General features: G+C 51.4%; 2 protein-coding genes across 5 annotated transcripts; both read left to right on the top strand.

The window, feature by feature from the left end:
* The first annotated feature begins 356 nt into the window (after window positions 1-356).
* ZDHHC1 (zinc finger DHHC-type containing 1) lies at window positions 357-14,227 on the top strand. 3 transcript variants are annotated; one of them, XM_015873690.2, is made up of 11 exons: window positions 357-526; window positions 1,188-1,400; window positions 2,608-2,783; window positions 3,390-3,491; window positions 4,238-4,362; window positions 4,678-4,836; window positions 7,462-7,574; window positions 10,833-10,918; window positions 11,599-11,692; window positions 12,311-12,419; window positions 13,031-14,227. In XM_015873690.2, the coding sequence occupies exons 2-11, from the start codon at window positions 1,188-1,190 to the stop codon at window positions 13,537-13,539; spliced, it is 1,686 nt and encodes a 561-aa protein (XP_015729176.1). In that variant the 5' UTR covers window positions 357-526; the 3' UTR covers window positions 13,540-14,227. The 3 variants fall into 3 exon arrangements, with proteins under 3 accessions (XP_015729176.1, XP_015729177.1, XP_015729178.1); XM_015873691.2 differs by having other exon boundaries at window positions 357-570; XM_015873692.2 differs by lacking the exon at window positions 357-526 and adding an exon at window positions 572-679.
* Window positions 14,228-15,851: 1,624 nt separating this feature from the next.
* TPPP3 (tubulin polymerization promoting protein family member 3) lies at window positions 15,852-18,078 on the top strand. 2 transcript variants are annotated; one of them, XM_015873777.2, is made up of 4 exons: window positions 15,852-15,936; window positions 16,209-16,497; window positions 17,143-17,296; window positions 17,435-18,078. In XM_015873777.2, exons 2-4 carry the CDS (start codon window positions 16,310-16,312, stop codon window positions 17,621-17,623), a joined length of 531 nt encoding a protein of 176 aa, XP_015729263.1. In that variant the 5' UTR covers window positions 15,852-15,936; window positions 16,209-16,309; the 3' UTR covers window positions 17,624-18,078. The 2 variants fall into 2 exon arrangements, with proteins under 2 accessions (XP_015729263.1, XP_015729264.1); XM_015873778.2 differs by lacking the exon at window positions 15,852-15,936 and adding an exon at window positions 16,051-16,126.
* The last annotated feature ends 3,643 nt before the right edge of the window (window positions 18,079-21,721 follow it).

Genomic DNA, 21,721 nt, shown 5'->3' with positions numbered 1-21,721 from the left:
GGAGGGTGTCCTTGCTCCGTGATCAACATCTTTGGTGAGGCCTGGCTCATGCTCAGCCCCATGAGGCACTGAGAGGGCAGTGGGGCTCCCAGCTGGGCCGGGCCCAATGGCTTTTAGCCCCTTCAACCACAGGGCAGGCTGCAGGGAGGGGAAAGGTCTTGAGCCCCACACGGGGCCTAGCAGCGAGGAGTGCCGCTGTGGGCAGGCTCCATGGGCGTATCCCTGCACAAAGAGCCGCTGTGCTCGGCCATAAAGCGCTCCTTGTGCTGCGGGCACCGCTCGCCAGCACCTGATTACCCAGCAATGGAGGGGGGGGAAGCGGAGCGTTGAGGCGAAACGCACCGGTTGCTTTTTATCCCTCGCGGAGCGCCGTAGCCCGCCCGTTGCCATGGCGGCGAGAAGCTGAGGGGTCGGGCCCGGCCCGGCCGCACCGGACCCGCGGGGAGCCCGGCCCCGGCCCAGCGGGGCGCCCTGCACACCGGGACACCCGGCGAGTCACCCCCGGCGTCAGAGCAGCGCTGACTGAGTGAGCCCGGAGCCCTGTGCTAACCGGCTGCTGTGTGCGGCTGTGTGCGATGCCTTTTGCCTCTTTTTTTGTTCAATTTCTGTTCAGTTTCGGGTCTTTCCGCTTTGTTTCTGACAGAAGGGCTGCAAAGAAAGCGTGGCTTATCTCAGTCAGGTGGCTGCATTTGGGAGGGAGCCTATAAACAAGGGGGGGAATGGCAGCTTGTGAGGGTGGGCAGTGATAGGACTAGGGGGGATGGTGTTAAACTGAAATAAGGGAGGTTTAGGTCGGGTATTAGGAGGAGGTTTTACACCCAGAGGGTGGTGACGCACTGGAACAGGCTGCCCAAGGAGGCTGTGGATGCCCCATCCCTGCAGGCATTCAAGGCCAGGCTGGATGTGGCTCTGGGCAGCCTGGGCTGCTGGTTGGTGACCCTGCACACAGCAGGGGGTTGGAACTGGGTGAGCATTGTATCCTTTTCAACCCAGGCCATTCTATGATGCTGTGATTTGTTCTGCCATCACCTGGAACAGAATGTGCAGTTATTTTTCTCCTTTTGTTCCTATAGCTCCTCTTTGCAGAGAGAAGCCTTCCCTCAGATGCTTATCCTGCTCTCTAACGTTGGATCATATATCCAGGATTCAGAATTATTTATATCAACATTTTCTTTTTATCTCTCCAGATGAACATCTGCAACAAGCCTCCTAATAAGACAGCTCCGGAGAACTTGGGTGAAGCTGGTCCTGAGGTTCAACGTGCTCGAAGAAATGGCTGGAGCTGGCCCCTGCACCCCTTCCAGATCATCACCTGGCTGCTCTATCTCTTCTTTGCGCTGGTTGGATTTGGAATTCTTGTTCCTCTCCTGCCCATCCACTGGCTGCCCGCTGGCTATATTGTATCCTTTGGTCAAGAGCAGAACCTGAATTACCTGTGGAGCCTTTTAAAACAAGTGGTGGGCATAGCCATAATGTTGATTTTCTCATGTCTCTAAGAAACACTTATTTTGGAACCATCCCTGTGCACCTACCTAGCTAGATCACTAACTTGACTCTGTCTTTGCTTCTCAATCTCTTCTGTCTATATCTGCTTGTGTGTCTCCTTATGTTGTTCTATGAGCCTGCTGCAGGGTCTCAGGGAAGGCCTAGGAAAGCCATGGACCTGCTGTTTGCAGAGTGTGGGGTTGTGTGTCTCCAGGAGGATTACTGTCACTCTTACTGCAGTGCAAACCAAGGAGAAAATTTAACATTGTTTAATGCCAGTTCGTACTAATGCCTCTTTTTTTTTCCTTACCACGCTACTGTGTTTTCCATAGACTTTAATAGGATCAATGATGTGCATGTCTGGTTGTGTAACAAATAAGCAGAAAGATTAATTGTTGCATGCCTATTAATTTCAGTGTATTGGGAAGCAAGCTCTAGCCTGCAGTGCTTTATCAGACATATAACATTGCTGCTTTCTTTCCAAATACTGGCAGTCATTTGAGGTTTGATCAGAAGTTACTTCTAAAGCTTATGTGCTCTGCCTTGTGACTGTGTTCTGGGACCAAGAATTCAAACAGGTGATGTTTTAAGATATAAACAACATGTCCTATTAGTACAGGTAGGGCTGATCTTCTTCCTTGGGATTCTAAGGAAGAAGAAATCAAGGTGTTCAGTGCCAGTTCCTTGATGTGATCTTTTTTCTCTCTCTTTTTGGAAGTTTGGTCTATTGAAGGGGCATGTGCACGGCCTTAACTGCCTGTTACTTTCCAGTGGAAAGATTCTGTATGGATAAAGAAGTGTGAACCTACACCATCAGGCTGCACATAGGGTCAGATTCTGGTAAGTAAAGGTAAACTTTAAAAACTCCTGTGCAAGGGAGGGCATTTCCTCAGGGCAGAATAGTACTTAATGAGTAAATCCTGTAGATTTAGTTATGTTTTGCAGAGGATGTTAGTTACAGTGAGGCAGGTGAACTTCTTTGTTAATAAAGCTCAGATTAATGTGCTGTAATCAATTATGGTAATCTATAGTTCGTATATTCCTTGTCTCTGTGGGCTTTGTGTACTAGGAATAAAATATATACATTAAATCACTCCTACAATCCTTAACTGTGTGCTTCAGTGTCCAGGAGTGTGTTTTATCTACCATTTAGTTGTTCATCTTACTGCAGTCTCCATTGATCCTGCGGATGCAAAAGTGAGAGAAAAAAACTATCTAGGGCCTCTGGCCACCTTCAATCGTAATCAGCATGCACATGTCATTGAAAACCATCATTGCCATGTCTGTGATGTAAATGTGTAAGTATCTTCTCTTTTCCTTCTATTGGTCTTTCTTTTTCACCACTGCACTTTGCCATTGGACGCTTCTTTACTGTTAGGCTATGAGTTTGAAGCCAAGTTCCTGAAGCTCTGTGTGTGCCAGTGAATCTTCATTCCCAGCTCAGTGAGTTGGGTTGGCGTCCACTGTCAAATGTGAACGTGGTCCTGTGTGTTACTTAATTGCCCTCATGTCGTGTGGAGAGGACTCTGCTGTTGTTTGTTATCTGGATGTTGGCATTTGATCTGAAAACAGCGTGTAACTTGTATGTGTGTGCTTGTGTTTGGCTAGATGCTAATGTGATAAGAGAAGTGCCTGGAGGGAAGGTGTAAGGTCAAGGTTTGTAGAATTGCTTAAAGGCTTAAAACAAGAAAGCAATGATGTCTGAATTGGAAATCACGCAGTGCATTAGAAAGGAAAACTTTGCAGTGTCTTTTCCAGCAATAGTGAACACAGCCAATATGTTCGGGAATTTCATTATTCTCATTGTAGATCTGGTTGGTTACCAGGCTTTCTGCTGCTGTACCCCCCTGTACCTTTGTCTCTGGTGAAGGCATGCCATTCTAACACCACCTTTTCTTTGGCAGGAGTGCCAAATCAAAGCACTGTGGAACTTGCAACAAGTGTGTGCATGGCTTTGATCACCACTGCAAATGGCTCAACAACTGTGTGGGAAAGAGGAATTACTGGTAAGGGCTTGGCACTGTGGCAGGAACACATCGCTGCCTAGATAATATCCCCAGGATGCTCCTGCATCTCAGTCTGGTCTGCTGTCAGCCACACAAAACCACTTTTCTTTTAGATCCCAGCTGAATAAAATCAGTCATGAGGAAACTAGGTGGAAAATGCAAGCACTGCTATGACATCCACATAACCAGGGGTAAAACCCCTACACTTAGCAGTCAGATGTCTACAGGCAAAAGCAGAAAACCTGATCATCTTATTTGGTATTAGGAAAACATGGTGGTATGTTAAGTGGGTGGCTGCAATGCTTGTGATAACTGGAGTGAGAGTAGGTCCATGCTGTTGTTCCCATCTCTGAATCCAAACTGCCCGCTTTCCTGCCAACCAGCTGGAGTTACAGCAGCACACAAGCAAATCTAATCTGTGCCAGGCTTAAGGTAAAGAGTAAGGAGGCTCACACTGATTATTGCTTTTCTGCTCACTTTCCCGCACTGTGTGAAGCAGAGTTGTTACTGCTGAGTGCCACAATACGGTGCATTGAGATTTTGTGCAGGGAGCTCTTTTTCTGTCACACATACACTTGACTGCTTTCTAACTACAGTTGTTTAAAGGATCACAGTTTCCGTCAGGGTATGAAACAAGTCACTTGTCCAGCGCCTATGAAAGTGCCACAGTAATATGGGATAGCTATATGTATCTGTCTCTTGAATTGTGTCTGTGAAGCTGCTCAGAGTTCCCACTTCTTTGGCAGGTTCTTTTTGAACAGCGTGGTGTCTGCCATCCTAGGCCTTGGGCTTCTGCTGCTCGTTGCTTTCTACGTCTTTGTTGAGTTCTTCCTTAACCCCACGATGCTGCGTTCTGACCATCACTATGAAGGTAAGAGCAATACAACCTGGGAATCAGCCAGCACGTCTCAAGGACCATTGTGTGAGACTGGATTCTTCCACATTCTTCTCTCATTCCTTATTCCTTCAGTTCTACAAGTGTCTGCCCAGCTGATGGAATGTTTCCTTCTTGCACCCACTAAACTGCTCTTCCTGAAGGCCTTGCAGGCACAAAATTTCTTAAGCCTCATGTGCATAATGGGCCTGCAGCCCATTTTGAGTTACAAATATTTCCAGCCATAAAGCTGAGTTAGAGATACTTGCTGCATGGACTGTCTGCAGACCTCCTGCTGCTTTTGTTCTACAGGTCTGAAGAACCACACGGATGTCTGGTTTGTGTTTCTGCCTGCTGTTCCTGTTGAGACTCGGGCACCTGCCATTTTGTTCTCAGCTGGCACTTTTATTCTTCTGGGCCTGGTGACTGTGGGCCTGCTAGGCCACCTCTTGATCTTTCACATCTATCTTAGTAAGTATTATGTTCCTGTCCTCTGCATCCCCATTTCGTTTGAACTCAGAGTTCACTTGTTGAACTACATCAGTAGCCATTTCCAGAATGTCTTGGGGTGGTGGTTGGACAGTTGCAAGTAAATCTTGAAGGTTAAATGGTGGCAACTTAAATGGAAGAAATAAAGAACTGTAACTGAACTGTTCTTGGCTAACATGATAGTGAGAGACTTTATCTAAAAATGCACATCATTTTATATAGCCCATAAGAAGCTTATCTTATCTTAGCTGATGGAACATCCCTGCTTGTTCTGTGTAGTGCCAGTCTGGTGCTGTAGGGCATACCAGTGTGATCTGAGCAAGGTGCACTCACGTGTGCAGTACCATCCTCTAGAGCCAGTGCCCCTATGATACAAGAGATCCTGTTTCTCTGGACTCATTTTCTAGTGAGAGGCCCAACTCCCAAATCTGATCCCATTATGGAAGTTGTTTGTGTTGACACAAAAGGGCTTGTGGGCCTTGGAAGGAGAAGCTTTCAGAAGGGCTTCTGATTAGGTCTCCTGCTTGTTGCTGTATCAAGAGGGACAGTTTTTGTCTGCAAATGCAGATGTTCATCAAATACTGTTTTTTCCAGTCAATGTCTGGAGTGGAGCCCATGCTATTTGCGTTCTGTAAGTCATGATGAGAGCAGATATTGCACTTGCAGTAGTCAGTGGAGTCAAAACTAGGGAAAGAGGGATGGAAGAGGTGGAGGTGTTGCTTACAGGTGGATTGTTAGGCTGTCTGTAACAGTGACAGCACAAATGAGGTCAGCACAAAGCAGTGCAGTTCCAGATGTGGTCACAGTCCATGATTATGATTTCTTGGTGCGATTACAAGTTGACTTTTATCTGGTTAATGGTGATGTCTGGAGATTTTAAAGGTTGATCTACCACTACAGAAGGGCTAAAAAGCATCTCAGTGCTGGGACAAGTCCAGGAACGTTTCTTTTGGCTGAAAAAGACAGCGTTATTCTGTGCAGCACTGAACGACACATTGTCTTGTCTACCCATACAGCTTCCACAAGAGGGTGCTCCCTCCTTGGGATAACGGTGCTCTTGTCAAACAGAGATATTCTGTGTGACCAAAACCCAGTTCTGTGTGTAGAACCCAGTTCTGCTCTGGGCTTTTTTTTATTGCTGTCTAAATGTGAATTATTTGTCCTCCTTCAGAACCAATCTGAAGGCAAATCAGCTTTTAGTTTTGACCCAATTTGAATGTGATCTTTTCAGAACGACTGCCCAGCCTTTAATTACTCGCTGCTGTCACGGTAGGTTATTCTCAAAGCAGCTGATCCGTGTGATCACAGTTACATCTTGATTGAGATGCAGCTGTAGAGGCGCTCAGTGAAGCATGGTGCGTCAGAATATAGGAGAAGAGGTTGGTTTTTAATGATGTGTTGCACATGATGTGCTGCGGTGCTGTCTGCCAAATGCTGTGCTTTTGCCTAAATAACCATTTAAAAAATAGTACAACAAATGTTGCTCTGCTAAGTATGCAGAAACCAATGAATTCTAACCCCAGAATGGTTTGTAACCGTGTTCTGTTGCTTAAATAATGCATACAGATACGATTCTACTAGGATTTACCAGCACCCTGCACCTTCCTCATTAATTACATTCTCTGGTCGCTTGGCTTCAGACTTGCATTTGTTTTTATGGCCTGACTTCCTGATCGAATGCATCTTGGATTCTGTTTTCTTCATAAGGCCACTGTTTGCCTCTGCTCTCCCCCCACTTCCCTGCAGTGTATCTATGCAGGGCGTGGTTCTGTGCAGGAAGATATTACTGGAACAAATTAATTAAGGCACAGCAGAGTTTTTAGTCTACATGTCCCACATCCTGAGCTTTAACTACATGCTATTGTAAACAGGAATAATGTTTCTAGACAGCAGTCAGAAACTACAGCATCCATTTCTGGCTTCTGTGTTCTAAAAATACTATGGCATCATGAGGAGAGGAACGCCTTAGCTTTGAATCCCTGTAATGTTTGGAGTCTCTTGAGGAAACCAAGCTGCTCAGAAATGTCAGATGCTTTTGCTCATTCAGGGAAGCAGATGTGTTTGTGTCTGTAGGATGTTAAGAGCACATAAACGCAGGCACATATAAACTTTGGGCACGTCTGTTTGGCACAAGATGAATGGGCATCCAGTGCTCGTTGTTTTGGACGTAAATTGTCTCAGTCTTCTTTCTGGGCTGTGTCAACCTGCTGGTTTTCTTTCCTACATTTAGTATCACGTATCTTGACTGCTCACCGTGCAACGCAGATCTTTCAAATATCACATATGAATAATGGATTTGCTCTGAAATGAGCTGAATGAATTTCTGCCACGCAAAAGGCAACACTGTATGAGTATGCGAGACATTGAAAAGGCAGCACTGTGTATGTGGGATATTTAACTGAGCACTGTGACAAAGAGAAAGTGCTGCCATGATAATAAAGGATACAACAAGATAAGCAGTGCAAAGGTGCTGTTGGCTTGGAGTATCAGTGTTCTCATGTTTATAGTTACCACTGAACTTGAGTTGTTCAGGCTGTTTGTGAGCTGTCAGTGTAATTGGGAGCGGCCTTTCACACACTGACAGCTGCTCTCTTTCTTTCCTCGCAGTGTGGAACAAACTGACAACATATGAGTACATCCTGCAGCAGCGTGCCCAGCAAGAGGCCAAAGAAGCAGACAAGCAGCCGGATCCTTGTCCCTCCCAGGTGATACCCAGTCAGGTACCTGCTGCACTCTGAATCCATTTCCCATAGAACAGCCCCATTCATCAGCTGTTTAGAGCTTGCTTCTGTTTTGTAAGCTTCAATTTATAGAGGGAGCTGCTCCAGATTGGACTTGGGAGGCACTTTGAGGAGCTGAGATGTGAGTAGGATGAGAGAGAGTCTGTAACTTGATGAGCACTTCAGGCATTAAGCAAGTGCTGCTTTCAAACAAATCAGGTCCCACCCACTCTCTTCTTCCACCACTTGTTCTGGGCCCTGGACTGTCTGTTCTCCTTTGCCAATGCAGCTGTTTGTTACAGTCGTGCAGTGAACAGGGTGGGGGAGCTCATCTGGGTAAGAAGAAACTTTATTGAATAAATAGTTGAGGTAGTGTTTAGCCGGGCCAGCTCCCTCCCATTTAGTTCACCAAGCAGTCACATAACTGCTTGTGTCAGCATGAAAGAGGATGACTGAAGAGTGGAAAGGACAGGACCATCTGTTGTGGTGGCAGTGTGCGTTTTGCTGGCCTATGTGCTTGGTGTTGTAGGTCATGATTGAAAATGAGACCAGTTCCAAGACTGGATAAACTGAGGTTAATCAATATGGGCTGGTTTAACTATCTGGAAAAAGAAAAGAGCACCAATCCATTTCAGAAAGGAGCCAGAGAGCTTTGTTTTCCTTTGAGATGAGTCCGCACAGCGAGCAACGTTTGTATTGGTTTGGATGGGGGAGTTGACTACAAACTTCCAGAAGATCTTCCTAGTCTGAATTATTCTGGGATTCTGCAAGCCCATGTAACACTATTTGGCTTTATGATTTAAATGAGTTGCCTTCTATATAACTAGTTTTATGTTTCATAAGAAACCAATTAAATCCAAGCTTAGTCCACATCTTCTGTGAATTGATCCTGGGGTCTCTCTGGATTCATTAATGGCTGTTCCCTATCAAAGGAAGAGGGAAAGTGAGCTAATTCCCTTTCTGAACAATGTGGAGACCTCAGCTTTTCTTGTTCCCTGTTGGGAAATCTGAACTTAGAGTTTGAAGGGAGGTTTCCATAACAGCAAGGATGTTTGGCATTTCATCTTATACAGCTTTGCCTACCGCAACCATTAAAGCAGTAATGAAACATTAGCACTAATTATTTCCTGGTTACCAGATTTTCATCTCAACTGAAAATACACCTGAGAAAGGTGAGCTGTGTGTGCCTGCAGTTGGGATGTGGCTGTTCAGCTGTGTTCTCCTGTCTGCATGGGTGCTTGTCTAGAAGTTGTGAGTGTGGTTCATTTGAGGCTTGCAGAAGCGGGGTGAAAAGGAGCTGTTTCCTTGCTGCAGTCAGTACCTTGGGGAGCAGCAGGGACTGGAAGATGCCCAGTAACATTGTTAAGAACACTGTTAACCCCCCAGACTTTCCTTGTTCCTCACATAGCAACCAGAGATAAACACAAACAAACACATGGAGTAGGAGTACACCGAGTGACTCGCCTTTTGTAAGCTGCATTGACTGCAGCCTTCAGCTCCAACACAGAGGCCCTTTGTAACCGATCCAAGACCCTGCAAGCATCAAATAGAAATTGTGTTCTTCCCACCTTAGTCTTAACTGTTGATTAACTGTGGAGGGTAAGATGAGATGTGTTTCCCATGTTGCTGGAGCCTGTGTGCTGGTTCAGCCTTTGGCTATGTTCAGGCTAAAGGATTATAGGAGACCTGAGCACGACCAGCAGTCATGAGGTGGCAGTGAGCTCTGGGAGCTGGGATTTCAATGGGGTTAGCAGTCTGTTTGCAGCAGGAGTGAGAGCTGAGCCTGAGTGAGCTGATGGGGAGGAGCAGCTCCATCGAGCTGGCAGCTGCCAGTTGTGTGGGAGCTGAGGGATGCTGTGGCTCTGTGCTGTGCTTTCATCATGCAGAGAGAATGTTGCATTTTCAACTGATCGAGTCTTCTTCCATTTGTTCCTGCTTGTCAGCTCTGATGGGTTGCTTTCTCTGTGCAGCTGCTTTGGTTATGCATAATTTAAAAAGCCAAAATGTACAAAATGCATTTTTAAAAGGCTCTTCTCTTGCCCACTTGGAAAGCATTGCTTGTGGTATCCTCAAGATGCATTTTGTTAACCGCCTTGGAAATACCAAGCCTGCAGTCCTGCTTGCCATGGTTATCAAATCCTGATCATTTGCCCTTGCTGCTCACAGTCTCACAAGGTGAGATCTCCTGCTCCAGCTGTTTCAGCACACTGTGCAGGGAGTATCTGCATCTCCCACTGCTTGCAGTGACACCAGGCTGTGGCTCATCTCCTTTGTTTGTGACTCAGGTGCACGAGGTTGGTGTGTCAGCGTTAGGAATCTGGTCTCCAAGGAGCCCTGAGGAACAATTCCTGTACACCTGGTGCTCAGACAGTGACGACTGATGATCTGAGTTACAAATTCAGGGTGAAATATCTGTAGATCATTAATCCTGCACTGGGATGAACCCTGCTTTTCTTAGCGAACCCCCAACATTATAATTCTCAAACCCCAAAGTTCTAATGTTTAAGGCTTCCTCTTCTCTTCAATTTGATACCAGCACCTATACAACAACTGCAAATTTCTTTCTACGTTTGCAAAACCAATTAAAGTAAGAGCACTTTACAAAATGCAACAAGCCTGAACTCTTTCCAGCTTGGCAACTCTCTTATCTACAATTACATGAGTACAGGGACTCCAGATCTCCTTGCCAAGGTTTGTGAGAGCAGCTAGTAATTTGGGAAGTCTCTGTTGGCACAGGAAGAAGAGTGGACAAAGATGAGCAGTGCAACGTGCTGGCTGTGTTGCTGGCAGTGTTGTCCCCAGTGCCCTCTGGCAGCATTGGCAACGTGTGTCTGGGGCTTTGTGCTCCCTTTGTATCTTGTAATTTCTTCTGGAATCCATGTAGCATGGAGGGTATCAGCCCATAGCTCAAGATGACAGGAGTCTTCTGCAGCTCTTTGCAATCGGCTTTCATTTATACTGCCTTACATCAGCATCATCACAGGCAGGTCCATCACTTGGTCTTCCAGCCACCCCGTCTGCGTGCTTCTGGGGGAGATCCAGGAGCTTTTTATGTGATTTAGGAGGCTTCTGTGTTAAGCCTCTTTTATGCTTATGAGAGTTGAAAATTCAGAGTAGTGCCACATCCTTTCGGCTGTTGTAGCTCTAATGCAAAATGCACGTTGGATGGGAGGAAGAAAACACCTCTGTAGTGAAAATCCTCCCCTGTGTGTCTCTCTTGTTCTGAAAACGTGAACTGTTCCTGTTTGGTCATTTCAGGAGGCAGACTTACTCTCAGCTAACCCTGGTCATACAGACGCTGGTGTTCGGGTTGAGGACTTCTCAGCAGTCAGCTCAGAAAAATGGTGAGTCTCCCAGAGATGTGTGTGCTGAATGGGAAATCAGCCCTAAAGTCTAAGGAGCAGAAGGAGCACCAGTGTTTCAACCAAGACATGCTGAATTCATTGAGGTTCAGGAGGGCAGATACATGCAGGAGAGCTCTGGAGTACGAGTCACACTGAGTATCTGAGGTTGTCTTGAATTTGAATCTCTCTTCTCAGGTTTTTCTCTCAAAATCAAGGTTCAGCTCCATGTGGAATCCAAGTGATGGTGCTGAGTACTGATAGTATCCAGTGCTAAGAGCCGCTGTATCACAAGCAGAGGTTTCTTCTGTTGCCAGCTTAAACTTCTGGGTGATTTTGTCCCTCAATTCCTATTTTGAGCTCATTATCATTGAGAATTCAGGTTGTCAGGAGACGTGAATCACAATATGAATCAGTGCAGTTTATGATATGAGGAGAGCAGCCACGGGAAAATAGCGTCCTTGTCTCTTAATTAAGCCTTGTCTATTAACTCATGTCCTTGGGAAAGGGAGAGGAAACTTGGTGTTCTGTGCACAGTTGCACAGGAGCAGCTTCCCTGCAGTCACACAGGGCGTGCAGTGCAAAGCAAGGGCTGCCTCAGCCTGATTCTGAGCAAGAAAGGTGAGTGTCACAGTTAAGCAGTGTCTGAGGGGAGCATCTGATGTATCTGCTGTGTGCTTTAGCTTTTCAAAGCTCTATGTCCACCCCGACGACGCTGATCCTGAACGCAGCTCCTCTCCCGACCTCCCATCTCTTCACTTTAAGGCCCCTCTGCAGGTAAGCAGGAGTCCTGCTGTGTGCTCTGCTCTCTGATGCTGACCCATCAGGCTGCATGAGGACAAGCTCGCTCTGGTGCAACCTGTGCTTGGGATGGCTGTGCCCTGTGGTCGCTGCATCCTGACCCTGCTCTCCTGCCTCAGCTCTCACACATGAGCAGATGCGTTCTGCTGTTGCTTCAGACTTGCAGCTGAGCTGTAACATGTGAAGCCTGTGCAGTATCTCTCCATTCCAGTGCACTTCAGTGACTGCATCTATGTAATGAGCTGTGCGTGGTTCTGTAGAGCAAAATCCCACAGTTCATGTGTTCCAATATGGAGGTTAAAGCATCTGCCCAGGGGAATATACTGTGTGTGGGTGTGAAGCTTTAGTGCATGAAACAGCTGCCCAAAGGGAAGTTTTCTGCTGCTTCAAATTCATTTACCCTTGTCCAGATGCTTTCCCCATTTCCTCCTGTGGCTGATAGTGGTGCTCTCCTTTCCTTTAAGCTCATTAATCCATGTTGTCATCCGGATGATAAGAAGAAATCCCCTTTCTGCTATACTTGTATGTTGGACAAGAGCTCTCTCTTGTTGTGCCACGTGCTGTGTGTGACTTTCTGGCTTCTTGCTTTCACAGAGCCAGAAGAAAAGGAGCAAGAAGATGCTGAGGACTTCTTCCTCAGTGATGGAGAGCAGACCTAAAGCACACACTGGAACTTGGGCTTCTTTTCCAGCTCCCCAGTCAGGTGAGTGTGCAGCCTCATCTCCTGCACTTTGTAACTCTTCCAGTGCACTGCAATGTGAAGGAATTAATGCAAACTTGCTTTTAGAAAGTAGAGACGAGAGAAAAAGCAAAGAACAGAAACTCCCCGGTGAAGAACAGATATGGACTTTGTTTGGAGGCAGCTGTGTTGTGAAGAGCTAACAGGGTTGTGATGCCAGCTTTACCTTGCTCTGTGCTAGGGATTAAAGCTTTAAACATGCCATTTCTTGGATCTGTTAGTTACAGGGTGGCTAAGAAGGGCTCTTCTTGCTGCTAATGGTCCTGCTGGAGGTGTTACTACAGCAGCACAATTAAACAGCAGTGGTGCTCCTTTCAGTTCTGTTTTCCTTAGGGGGAAGGCACAGCAAAAACCATTGTGGTGGCAGCTGTACCATGGACTGCTTTTGTTTTTAAAGGAGAAATTGGTCAGATGAGCAAGAAATGTAGATCTTCATAACCAATATCAGGCTGTGTCAGCAGCACTGAGGGCTGGGGTTCCCCAGCTGTTGGATCAGCCATGTCAGAGTTGACATTTACGGGGCTGACGGATCTTTCTCTCCTTGTCCTTCCTTGTCTCTTTCATTCCATCTCTAGAGTTTCCAGCCACAGCTGCTGCCTCCTCCTCCTCCCACAGCCCTCTCCTCCTGCTGCCCTCCATTCCCCTGCCCGCAGCAGTGCAGGCAGCAGCACCCCCAGCTGACTATCACTCCGAGTCTGCTGAGTCCATGGATGAGATTCCTGTGGCTCACACTCACCTGGGCAGCACAGCCCTTCACAGCCCTTGTAAGAACAGCTCAAGCAATGCTCGGCGCTGCCCCATGTCCACACCTGATCCCAAACATTACAAGGGGAAGAGTCTGTATTCGGGGCACAAGGCGAAAAGGAAAAGCTGCCAGCGAGGCAGGCGTGTGGAACGAGATCTGGAACTGTTTTCTAAGGCTCCTGCCGTGTTTGTAAGTAAGAGCAGTGGAGAACCTCATGGCTCACAGCCTGGTGGGAGCACGGCTGAGCCACAGCACAGGAAATGCACCAGCAAGCAGCATCTGAGCAGGCGTGATCCCTGTTTAAAGGACGTAAGGACAAACACCACAGTGCCCCAGTGACCATCCTTGCAAAGCCACAGGTGAAACAAGAGGCTCTGCATCGTATTCTTATGGCTGCTGCCTTCTGAGCTAGGACTGCCCTGAGCCCAGTGCCACCTTGTTAAGGGGAGCAGGTTTTCTAGATAGAGAAGTGCCCGGGGCTGCCTGGGGTGTGAGCTTTGACGTGTTGCCAGAGGGCACTAAAATAGAGCATTCTCCAAAGGAAAGGGCTGTGTGCTCCTGACGCTCTGCAGTCCAACACTGCAGTAAGTTTCATGCTGTAGGATAAAACGAGGCGCATCTCCGCTCTCTGTTGGTACCCTGAAAACTCAGTTTTCCACCTGCCTCCACCCAGGCATAAACAGGTCATTGTGGGGGGCCTTGGCTGCCAGGAAGCCCAGCTCTGCCCCGCAGCCAGCTCCATCACAGCCCCAGATAGCAGCAGAGCAGCTTCACCACCAGCACTGTGTGCCTGGCATCCACGGCCCCCACCCTGAGCTGTGGCTGCCACCTTGGCTGCTCGCACCGTGTCTGACAGCCGCTGTGTGGGTGTGATGGGGAGGGCTGTGTGCCCTGAGTGCCATCGCACATCCACCATCGGGTGCCCCTGAGCAGCTCTGTGCTCTTTGCCCATGCAGCACCAGTCCCAAATGCACATCCAGAGCTCTTAGCTCTGTCCACAATAAAGTTTTCTACGCCCTTTGCTAAACAGTTTCCTCTTTCTTCTGTTCATTTGGCCGCCCTGTCGGTGCTGCCCAGCTCTGCCGTCCAGCACCGTGTCCCACCAGGCTTTGCCCTTTGGCTGTGTACATTCAGAGGGGCTCCTCCCTTTGGGAAGCCCACGGGGGTGTTGGGGGGGCCCAGCAGGCCGGGCTCCCAGTGCTGCCTATGGGCTGAGCTCTGCAGAGTTCAGGGTGCTGGGTGCTAATGGTGCGTGCTGTGCACCTGAGGGTGGGAATGGGGGATGCTGCAGAGCTGCTGTGGCCCAGGACAGCCTGCAGAAGTGCTGCTGTGTGTCTGAGCTGCCTGCGGCTCCACCAGGAGCCATTGTGGCTGCTTGGAAGGGCTGAGCGGCGCATCCTCAGGATGCTGACAGCTTCCTGGAGCCCTTCCCAGCGCCGGGCAATAAATCACAGCCCCGTCCACCCCTTTGCTTTCATCTCCCGGCATCGTGCGGCGTCTCCTCTTTGAAGCCAGGGTGACCTTTGATGTGAGGAGGAGGAGGGTGGAGCTGCAGCCCCTCTGCCCCTCACACCATGGGGCTGCTGGTGCCTGCACACCCCGTGTGCATCCCCACTGCCGTCAGACACAGCTAAGCCCCGCTAATGCCTGCTGGCCGCACCGTCACCAGGGTTACCATATACATATTGCACAACCTCCGAAACACTTCCCTCTGTTTGGTAGCAACTCTATAGGAGCGGCGTTCCCACGTCACCCCAATGCTCCCTGCCAGGCTGCGATGACGGGCAGTGCCCGTGGGAGGAGGATGGATGCTCAGGGTGCGTGTCCCTGCTTGGTGCGTGCTCTGAGCTCAGCGCCCTGTGGGTGACCCCAGTGTGGGATGCACTCCTGGCACTGAGCATCGGGCTCACAGTGCACCTGGGTGCTGGGAACACCCCGATCCTTCATGGAAGGCATCACAAGGGGAAGGTCCCCGGGGTCCGGGCACGGAGCCGCAGCCACGCTCAGCCCATGGCACCTCCTGCTTGGCTGCAGCCTGAGTCCCGGCCTCCTCCTGGCCTTCCTTTTCCGGGCTGCGTGAGGAGCCAACCCAGGAGCTGGTCATAGTGACAACAAATGCACAACAAACCCCAGCCCTTAGAAACCGAAACCTGACCTGCTCGACCCGGCCCGTGGGAGGGCGATGGGGCAGCGCGCCCAGCTCGGCTCCGGGCCCTTCTATTGGCAACACAGATGTGGCAGCATTTGGTCCCCACCATGTCCCAAGCTGTGCCACCCCACATGTGCCTCCTGTTGGTTACTGGATGTATCACCCCTTGGCTGCCCAGCTGTGCCACCCTTTGGCCACCCAGAGCTCCATCCCAGCAGATGTTCAGCATCTCTGGGGATGCCTCGTTTGCAGCCGTGCTCCAAGTCCCCCTGCCCCGTGCAGCTCTGCGGGCAGAGCGGTGATGCGGCGGCACAGCTGCACGGGGAAGCGGGCAGTCCCCATCCCTGGAGGTGTCCCAGGGCCGCGGGGATGCGGCACTGTGTGATGTGGGCGGTGGGCGCGGAGGGGTGGGCTGGGGTTGGGCATCTGAGCGGCCACCTCCGGCCGCGTGTCGGTCCGGGCAGGGCGGGACGGGGCGGCCCCGCGCTCCATCCCGCAGCCCCTCCCGCAGCCGTGGGACGGCGCCAGAGCGGGGCCTTAAACTGCGGCGGCGGCGGCGGCCGCGCCCAGAGAAGCGGCACCGGGAGGTGAGAGCGGGACCGGCACCGGCAGCCAGCGGGGGGCGGGGGGAGCGCGGAGCAACGCGGGGTCGGCACCGCTCCGAGGGGCCCGAACCCCCCTTAGGGGTCCTCATCCCCCGGGGCAGCGCCTCGCAGCCATAGCGACGGTCGCTGGGCAACGGGAGAGGGGGGGATGCTGCGCTGGCTACGGGCACAGGTCTGGGAAGCGGCTGAGGGATGCGGGTGGGTGGTGGCCGGGCTGGGGCTGGGCTGACGCTCTCGCATCTCTCGCTCTGAAGCCGCCGTCCCCAAAGGCGTCTCTCAGTTGTCGGCGTCGGAAGCTGAAGGCGGATCCAGGTGCTGAAGGGGCCGCTCTGCCCCGACCCCGACCCGCGGCGCCATGGCCGGCAGCGCTGAGATGGCATCGCTGGAGGAAAGCTTCCGCAAGTTCGCCATCTACGGCGACACCAAGGCCACGGGGCAGGAGATGAACGGGAAGAACTGGGCCAAGCTGTGCAAGGACTGCAAAGTCATCGACGGCAAAAGCATCACCGGCACCGACGTGGACATTGTGTTCTCCAAGGTGAAGTAAGTGAGCGGGTTGGGGTCTCCCGTGTGTCCCCGTGGTGCAGTGGGTGCTGACCATAAGTCGGTGTAAATGTGTGGGATGAAAAGCTCAGATTTAAAGCTCAGGTTTTGAAGCACAGTTGAGATGGGAACCCAACTTCCCATCCAGCAGCAGGAGGATGCTCAGGGCTGCACAGCGGGTGTGGCTCAGCTCTGAGCTCGGGACCTGGGGATGCTTTTGTGGTCCCTGTGAATGTGGTGACAGCCACAGGGTGCAGAATGGATGGGGGACGCTGCTGCTGCCTGGGTTCTCCTGTTCCCAGTTGGAACCAAGTGACTTTGGGCACCAGGGTGTGATACCAATGGGGAGGAACAAAGCGCAGCAGCTCTGTGCCAAGCAGGACAATGAGGGGAGGTCAGGAGCAGCGGTGACAGATGCACACACCCTCCCATCACCAGCACCCAGGGAGGTTTGGGCACAGAGGGCTGCAACACCGCGGGGCTGCAAAGCTCCTACAGCCCATCCAGCCTGAGCTGTGCAGCCCCATTGAGTTTTGGAGGTGGCTGAGGAACCCCAGGTTGGGTTGGAAGAGCATTTTGGGGTGCTCACAATGCAGCCGGGATCAGCACAAGGTGATGCTGACGGCGTGTGGTTGGTGCTTGCAGAGGGAAGACAGCCCGCGTCATCAACTACGAGGAGTTCAAGAAGGCCCTGGAGGAGCTGGCCCCAAAACGCTTTAAGGACAAGAGCAAGGAGGAGGCGTACGAGGCCATCTGCCAGCTGGTGGCTGGGAAGGAGCCCATTAACGTGGGCGTCACGGTGAGAGCTGCGGGCACGGGGTGAGGATGGGGATCTGCTTTGTAGGATCCCTATATGGCCGTGGGTTTGGGGTCCCATTGGGTGTTGGGAACTGGCACGGGGTCCTGCTGCTGGCTGAGCCATTGTGTCCATGTGCAGAAAGCCAAGAACGTGGGCGCCGTGGAGAGGCTGACGGACACCTCCAAGTACACGGGGTCACACAAGGAGCGCTTCGATGAGACGGGCAAAGGAAAAGGGAAGAGCGGGAGGGAGAACATCGTGGACAACAGCGGCTACGTCAGCGCCTACAAGAACGCGGGCACCTACGATGCCAAAGTGAAGAAGTAGGGACTGCCCCCGAGCACCCGCCGCCTTCGGTCACGTTGGCCTCGGGACCGGCCGCAGGGCCCGGGAGGCTGCACCGGGGCCGGCCCCACGCTGTGGGATGTCGGATGCGACGGGCGAGCGGCCGGGCTCCGTGTCAGCGCCGCGTCCGTCCCGCGTGCATCACCCCCCGCCCTGCAGCGCTGCTCCGCGGGGTGCCCCGCCGGCACCTCGGCCGCCCCTACCTCAGGCCCTGCGGGACCGCAGCCCGCACTCCCCACCCCTGGCTCCGCAGTTCCCAGCGCCCCCTCGGGATGCCGCCTGCCACGGGTCCCATTGCTCAGCACGGCTCCCGGGATGGGGTCCCGGAGCCCCCAGCTCTGCTCTCCACGTGGGCTCCCGTTGCCCCCAGGGAGCCCGAACCAAAGGATGCTGCAGCCCCGCGCTGTCACCCCGCAATAAAGCCCCCTCCGCACTGAGCCCCGCCTCCGGTTCCGTCCGTCTGTCCATCCCTCTGTCCGCCTTGGCCGCCCTCAGGTCTCGCTTCCTGGCTGGCCCCGAGTTGCCTGAGCAACCGCAGGCACAAACACAGCGCCTGGCTCCGGCCCCCGCTCTGTTTGCAACCAAACACACCGCGGGCTCCTGGTAACCATCCCTGGGAAGCGGCCGCGCTGGGGCCGGGGTGGTGCCTGGGGCTGGGCGCTGCCACCCAACACCCGCAGTGTCAGCGCTGCCCGAGCATCGCGCTTGTGCTCACTGTGCTGCTGGAGCCGCTCGTGGCTCGGCTCACGTCCCTCTGCGCCTCGCTCTGTAAAGGCAGGAGGCCGCTGGGCTGCCCCTGGGCTGGTGTTGGCATCGCTCCCCATCATGGTGATGGGATGGGGGTGCCAGCTCCTCTTTGAGTGGGTCATATGTAGGTTGTGGGGCTGTCTGTGCCCCTTGTCCAGAATCATTGGCCCTTTGCTGACACCATTGCAAATGGGGCTGGGCTGACCCAGGACAGGAGCTGGTGGGATGCAATGGGGATGCCCACATCAGGGCAGCTCTGTGAGGGGCTGTGGGGAACAATGCAGGTATCCCTGGGGTACTGAAAAGCTCATTAAGGCATTGATCTGATCCCAACCTCTCCCCAAAGGGCAGAAGTGCTGTGATTGCCCCAAACCCTAAAAGCTCATTCATTGGCCCAAGGATCTGATCTGATTCTGGGGAACCAGGACCCAACCACATGGCCTAGAAATGGTGAGGACACAACGGGCTCGTGGCTGGACCTCACTGCTGGGTTGGGCAGCACCAGCATCCCATTCCTACCAGCCCCAGGGCAAGCAGTGCTGGCAAAGACACAGAGGGGTGAACCTAAAGAGCAACTTTGTCAATGGGATGTTCAACATGGCAAGGGGAGACCGGCCAACATGGATACAAGGCTCCCACCTAAAGCCTAAAGGGAAGGTCCTGGTGTTCACAGGGATAGCTGATGTAAAGAGGCAAATGTCACATCCCACTTAAATAGGGTGAGGAGGAGGATCCTTTCAGTCCCCAAGAAGGTGGTGGGGCAAATGCTCCCGGGAGGTAATTCTGGGCACATTAAGGACATGCAGATGACAGGGAATAGCCACCAAAGAGCTACTGAGGGCAAGGCACAGCTGAGCAGCCCTATGGCCTTCTACAATGAAGAGGTGGGTAGTCAAGGGGAGAACGGGTCAGGGTCAATGGAACATGATGAACATGATACGTGGAGACACAGACCCACAGAATACCCTGAGTTGGAAGAGACCCACCAGGACCATGAAGTCCTCCAATCCCTGCTCATTGCTATGAGTAGTTCTGTACCTACTGACACCAACAGTCTTGGTCTTCATTAATTTATCTTCTCTATGAAAGCTCATTCTTGGCACCTTCCCTTCCTGTGTTCAAGCAGATTCAAAGCTCTCCTGGGTAGATGGCAGGTCCCTGGGCTATGAGCTTCCATAGGGAAAAGGGCTGCAGTAGGGTGGGGGCAAGTGGCCTTCCCTGGTCATTGGATGCCGACTTCAACCACATCCAGGGAAGCAACAAAACCTCTTCCTTGTGGCCACGTCACTGAAACGGAGCAGAACTCATAAAGAAAGAGCACACGTTTTTGGCCTTGATGGCTGCATGGGAGCAACCCCCTTTACTGCAGCGGGTCCCTTTGCTAAGGATCCAATGGGTAACGTGGCTGATGATGGGAAGCTTGACTTTTTTTTAGCCCAATGAAGTCAGCCCGTGTTTGATCTGATGCCTTCCTGGGCTCTTTGCTCGGGTGTCATTAAGTTCACATAAATAAATCAGAAGCTGAAGCCAAGAGAAGCGATCAGAGCCTGGCAGCACCGACTGCGCTGCTCCCTCCCCGCACAGTTCCGGGCTCTTGGCATGGGTGAAACCCTATGGGAACATCAGCTCCATCCTGGAAAGTACGTGAGCTGCTCTGATGAGCTGCAGTGCAGACACAGTGGGGCTCTGCAGCATGAAAACAGCTCCGTGCATTTCAGTTTGAATGGAGCTGGTGAAGGGAGAAAAAGAGTTAAAGCTGAAGCCACGGCCCCACATTGATGGAAAGAGGGATGTTATCCAGGTGGGATGATACCAAAAGATGACCTTAAATTTCCGCTGTATGAGCCATTTCTCTGCCATAGGCTGCATCCCTTGGGAGCTTCCAGGCTGACCTGTAATCCAAAAGGAAGGGCTATAAGGACTAAAGGAAGGGTTTAGTGCTTTGACAGCAATTCGTGTGCTTGGGGTGATGGGCTGGGCTCCTTGGGGGGGTCATTTTGATGTGGGGTGTGTGCTTTGGGCAGCCCAAAGACTCTGGTTTGAATACAGACCTTCCAAGCTGTGCTTCATCGCCTGGCACACACTGACATTGATCAATGCCATTGCAAAGCAAATTGAATTAACTTGGCCACTTTCTTCTTGGCACAGCCTGATCTCAGCTGAAATGTTATTAGATGGGAGCCATCCCCACATCTTGTTAACCCAATAAGTGTGGCAGGAGGAGGCAGGGGAAGGAAGGGGGGGGGATGCTGAGAAATGGACCAGTGCGAGGATCAGACTGGCCAGCAGGAGAATGCATGGGGTGTAAGAGCACACACAGCCCATATCTCATGTCTGTTCTGCCCTCCTTATGGAGGAGAACTGCTCAATTGCTGCTGTGTGACTGTTCCTAAAGGGATACACTGACTTCTGTCCATTCCAATTCACATGGAAAGGTGATATAAATATAAATACATAAAAGAAGTCCGTACTTAACCTCCGTATTACTAGAGAACTACAACCATGACTCACTTTAAGGTTACACACACTGCTGTCATACAATGATTAATAACTGCCCCCATTCAAGCTGTGTGCTAAAAAGGCTGGGAGCACACAGAGGACTCCCATTGCAAACGTCTCTCATTTTGACCCATAGTCCTTTCCCTAAAGGAGTAAATCCACTGTAGCCAGGACAGCCCTGGCTCTCCACCCACTGAACTGGCACATTTCTATCCTGGCTTTCAAGCTTGCAGCCTCAATGACGGAATTCACCCCTCTTTACACTTGTGATGAGACAAAAACCAACCAACCAACATGGCTGGGGGCCGCAGGATCAGCTGGGTGCCTTTCCAATGCTGGGTGATCCATTGGAAGAGCAATGAATGACACTGAGAGCAGCACAGCACAAAGGTAAGCAAAGCTCTGCCCCACTGTAAAGCATTCATGCATACAGGGTGCAGAACCACCCTAAACAAACAACAACACACGAGGCACAAAGAGATATTCAGGCATCCTGGCAGGGAGCCGAGGTGACATCAGAAAACAACCCTAAACAGAGCTGTTACTATGGATATTCATTGTTATGGGCGGCGGTGGTTGGTGGGGTGGGGACTAATTGGGAACAAATCTGAGTTTAGGATTTAAACATGCAGCATCTGCATTGCTGCCCAACCTGCACTGTGTGCTTTAGACTCCGGGAGTGGAGCATGAGGCTGCAGGGGGAGCCTGCTGTGCTCCTGTCCCATGTTACTGCTGCACATTCAGGACATGGCTGTGTATGGAGGACGATCAAGCTGCTGCTTGAAGGTTTGATGTGGAGCAGACATACAGCATTTCAGGGCTGCACATGAGACC

This window comes from Coturnix japonica, chromosome 11 (genome assembly GCF_001577835.2).
Source record: "Coturnix japonica isolate 7356 chromosome 11, Coturnix japonica 2.1, whole genome shotgun sequence".
NCBI classification, from domain to species: Eukaryota; Metazoa; Chordata; class Aves; order Galliformes; family Phasianidae; genus Coturnix; species Coturnix japonica.
The sequence above is the reverse complement of the archived record's forward strand: the minus strand, read 5'-3'. Positions and strand labels throughout refer to the sequence as shown.

Coding starts and splice junctions, on each gene's coding strand:
- ZDHHC1 (XM_015873690.2), top strand. CDS start 1,188: ATGAACATCTGCAACAAGCCTCCTAATAAGACAGCTCCGGAGAACTTG. Junction 4,837..7,461: donor GATCTTTCACATCTATCTTA/GTAAGTATTATG, acceptor CTTTCCTCGCAG/TGTGGAACAAACTGACAACA. Junction 10,919..11,598: donor GCAGTCAGCTCAGAAAAATG/GTGAGTCTCCCA, acceptor TGTGTGCTTTAG/CTTTTCAAAGCTCTATGTCC.
- TPPP3 (XM_015873777.2), top strand. CDS start 16,310: ATGGCCGGCAGCGCTGAGATGGCATCGCTGGAGGAAAGCTTCCGCAAG. Junction 16,498..17,142: donor ATTGTGTTCTCCAAGGTGAA/GTAAGTGAGCGG, acceptor TGGTGCTTGCAG/AGGGAAGACAGCCCGCGTCA. Junction 17,297..17,434: donor CCATTAACGTGGGCGTCACG/GTGAGAGCTGCG, acceptor GTCCATGTGCAG/AAAGCCAAGAACGTGGGCGC.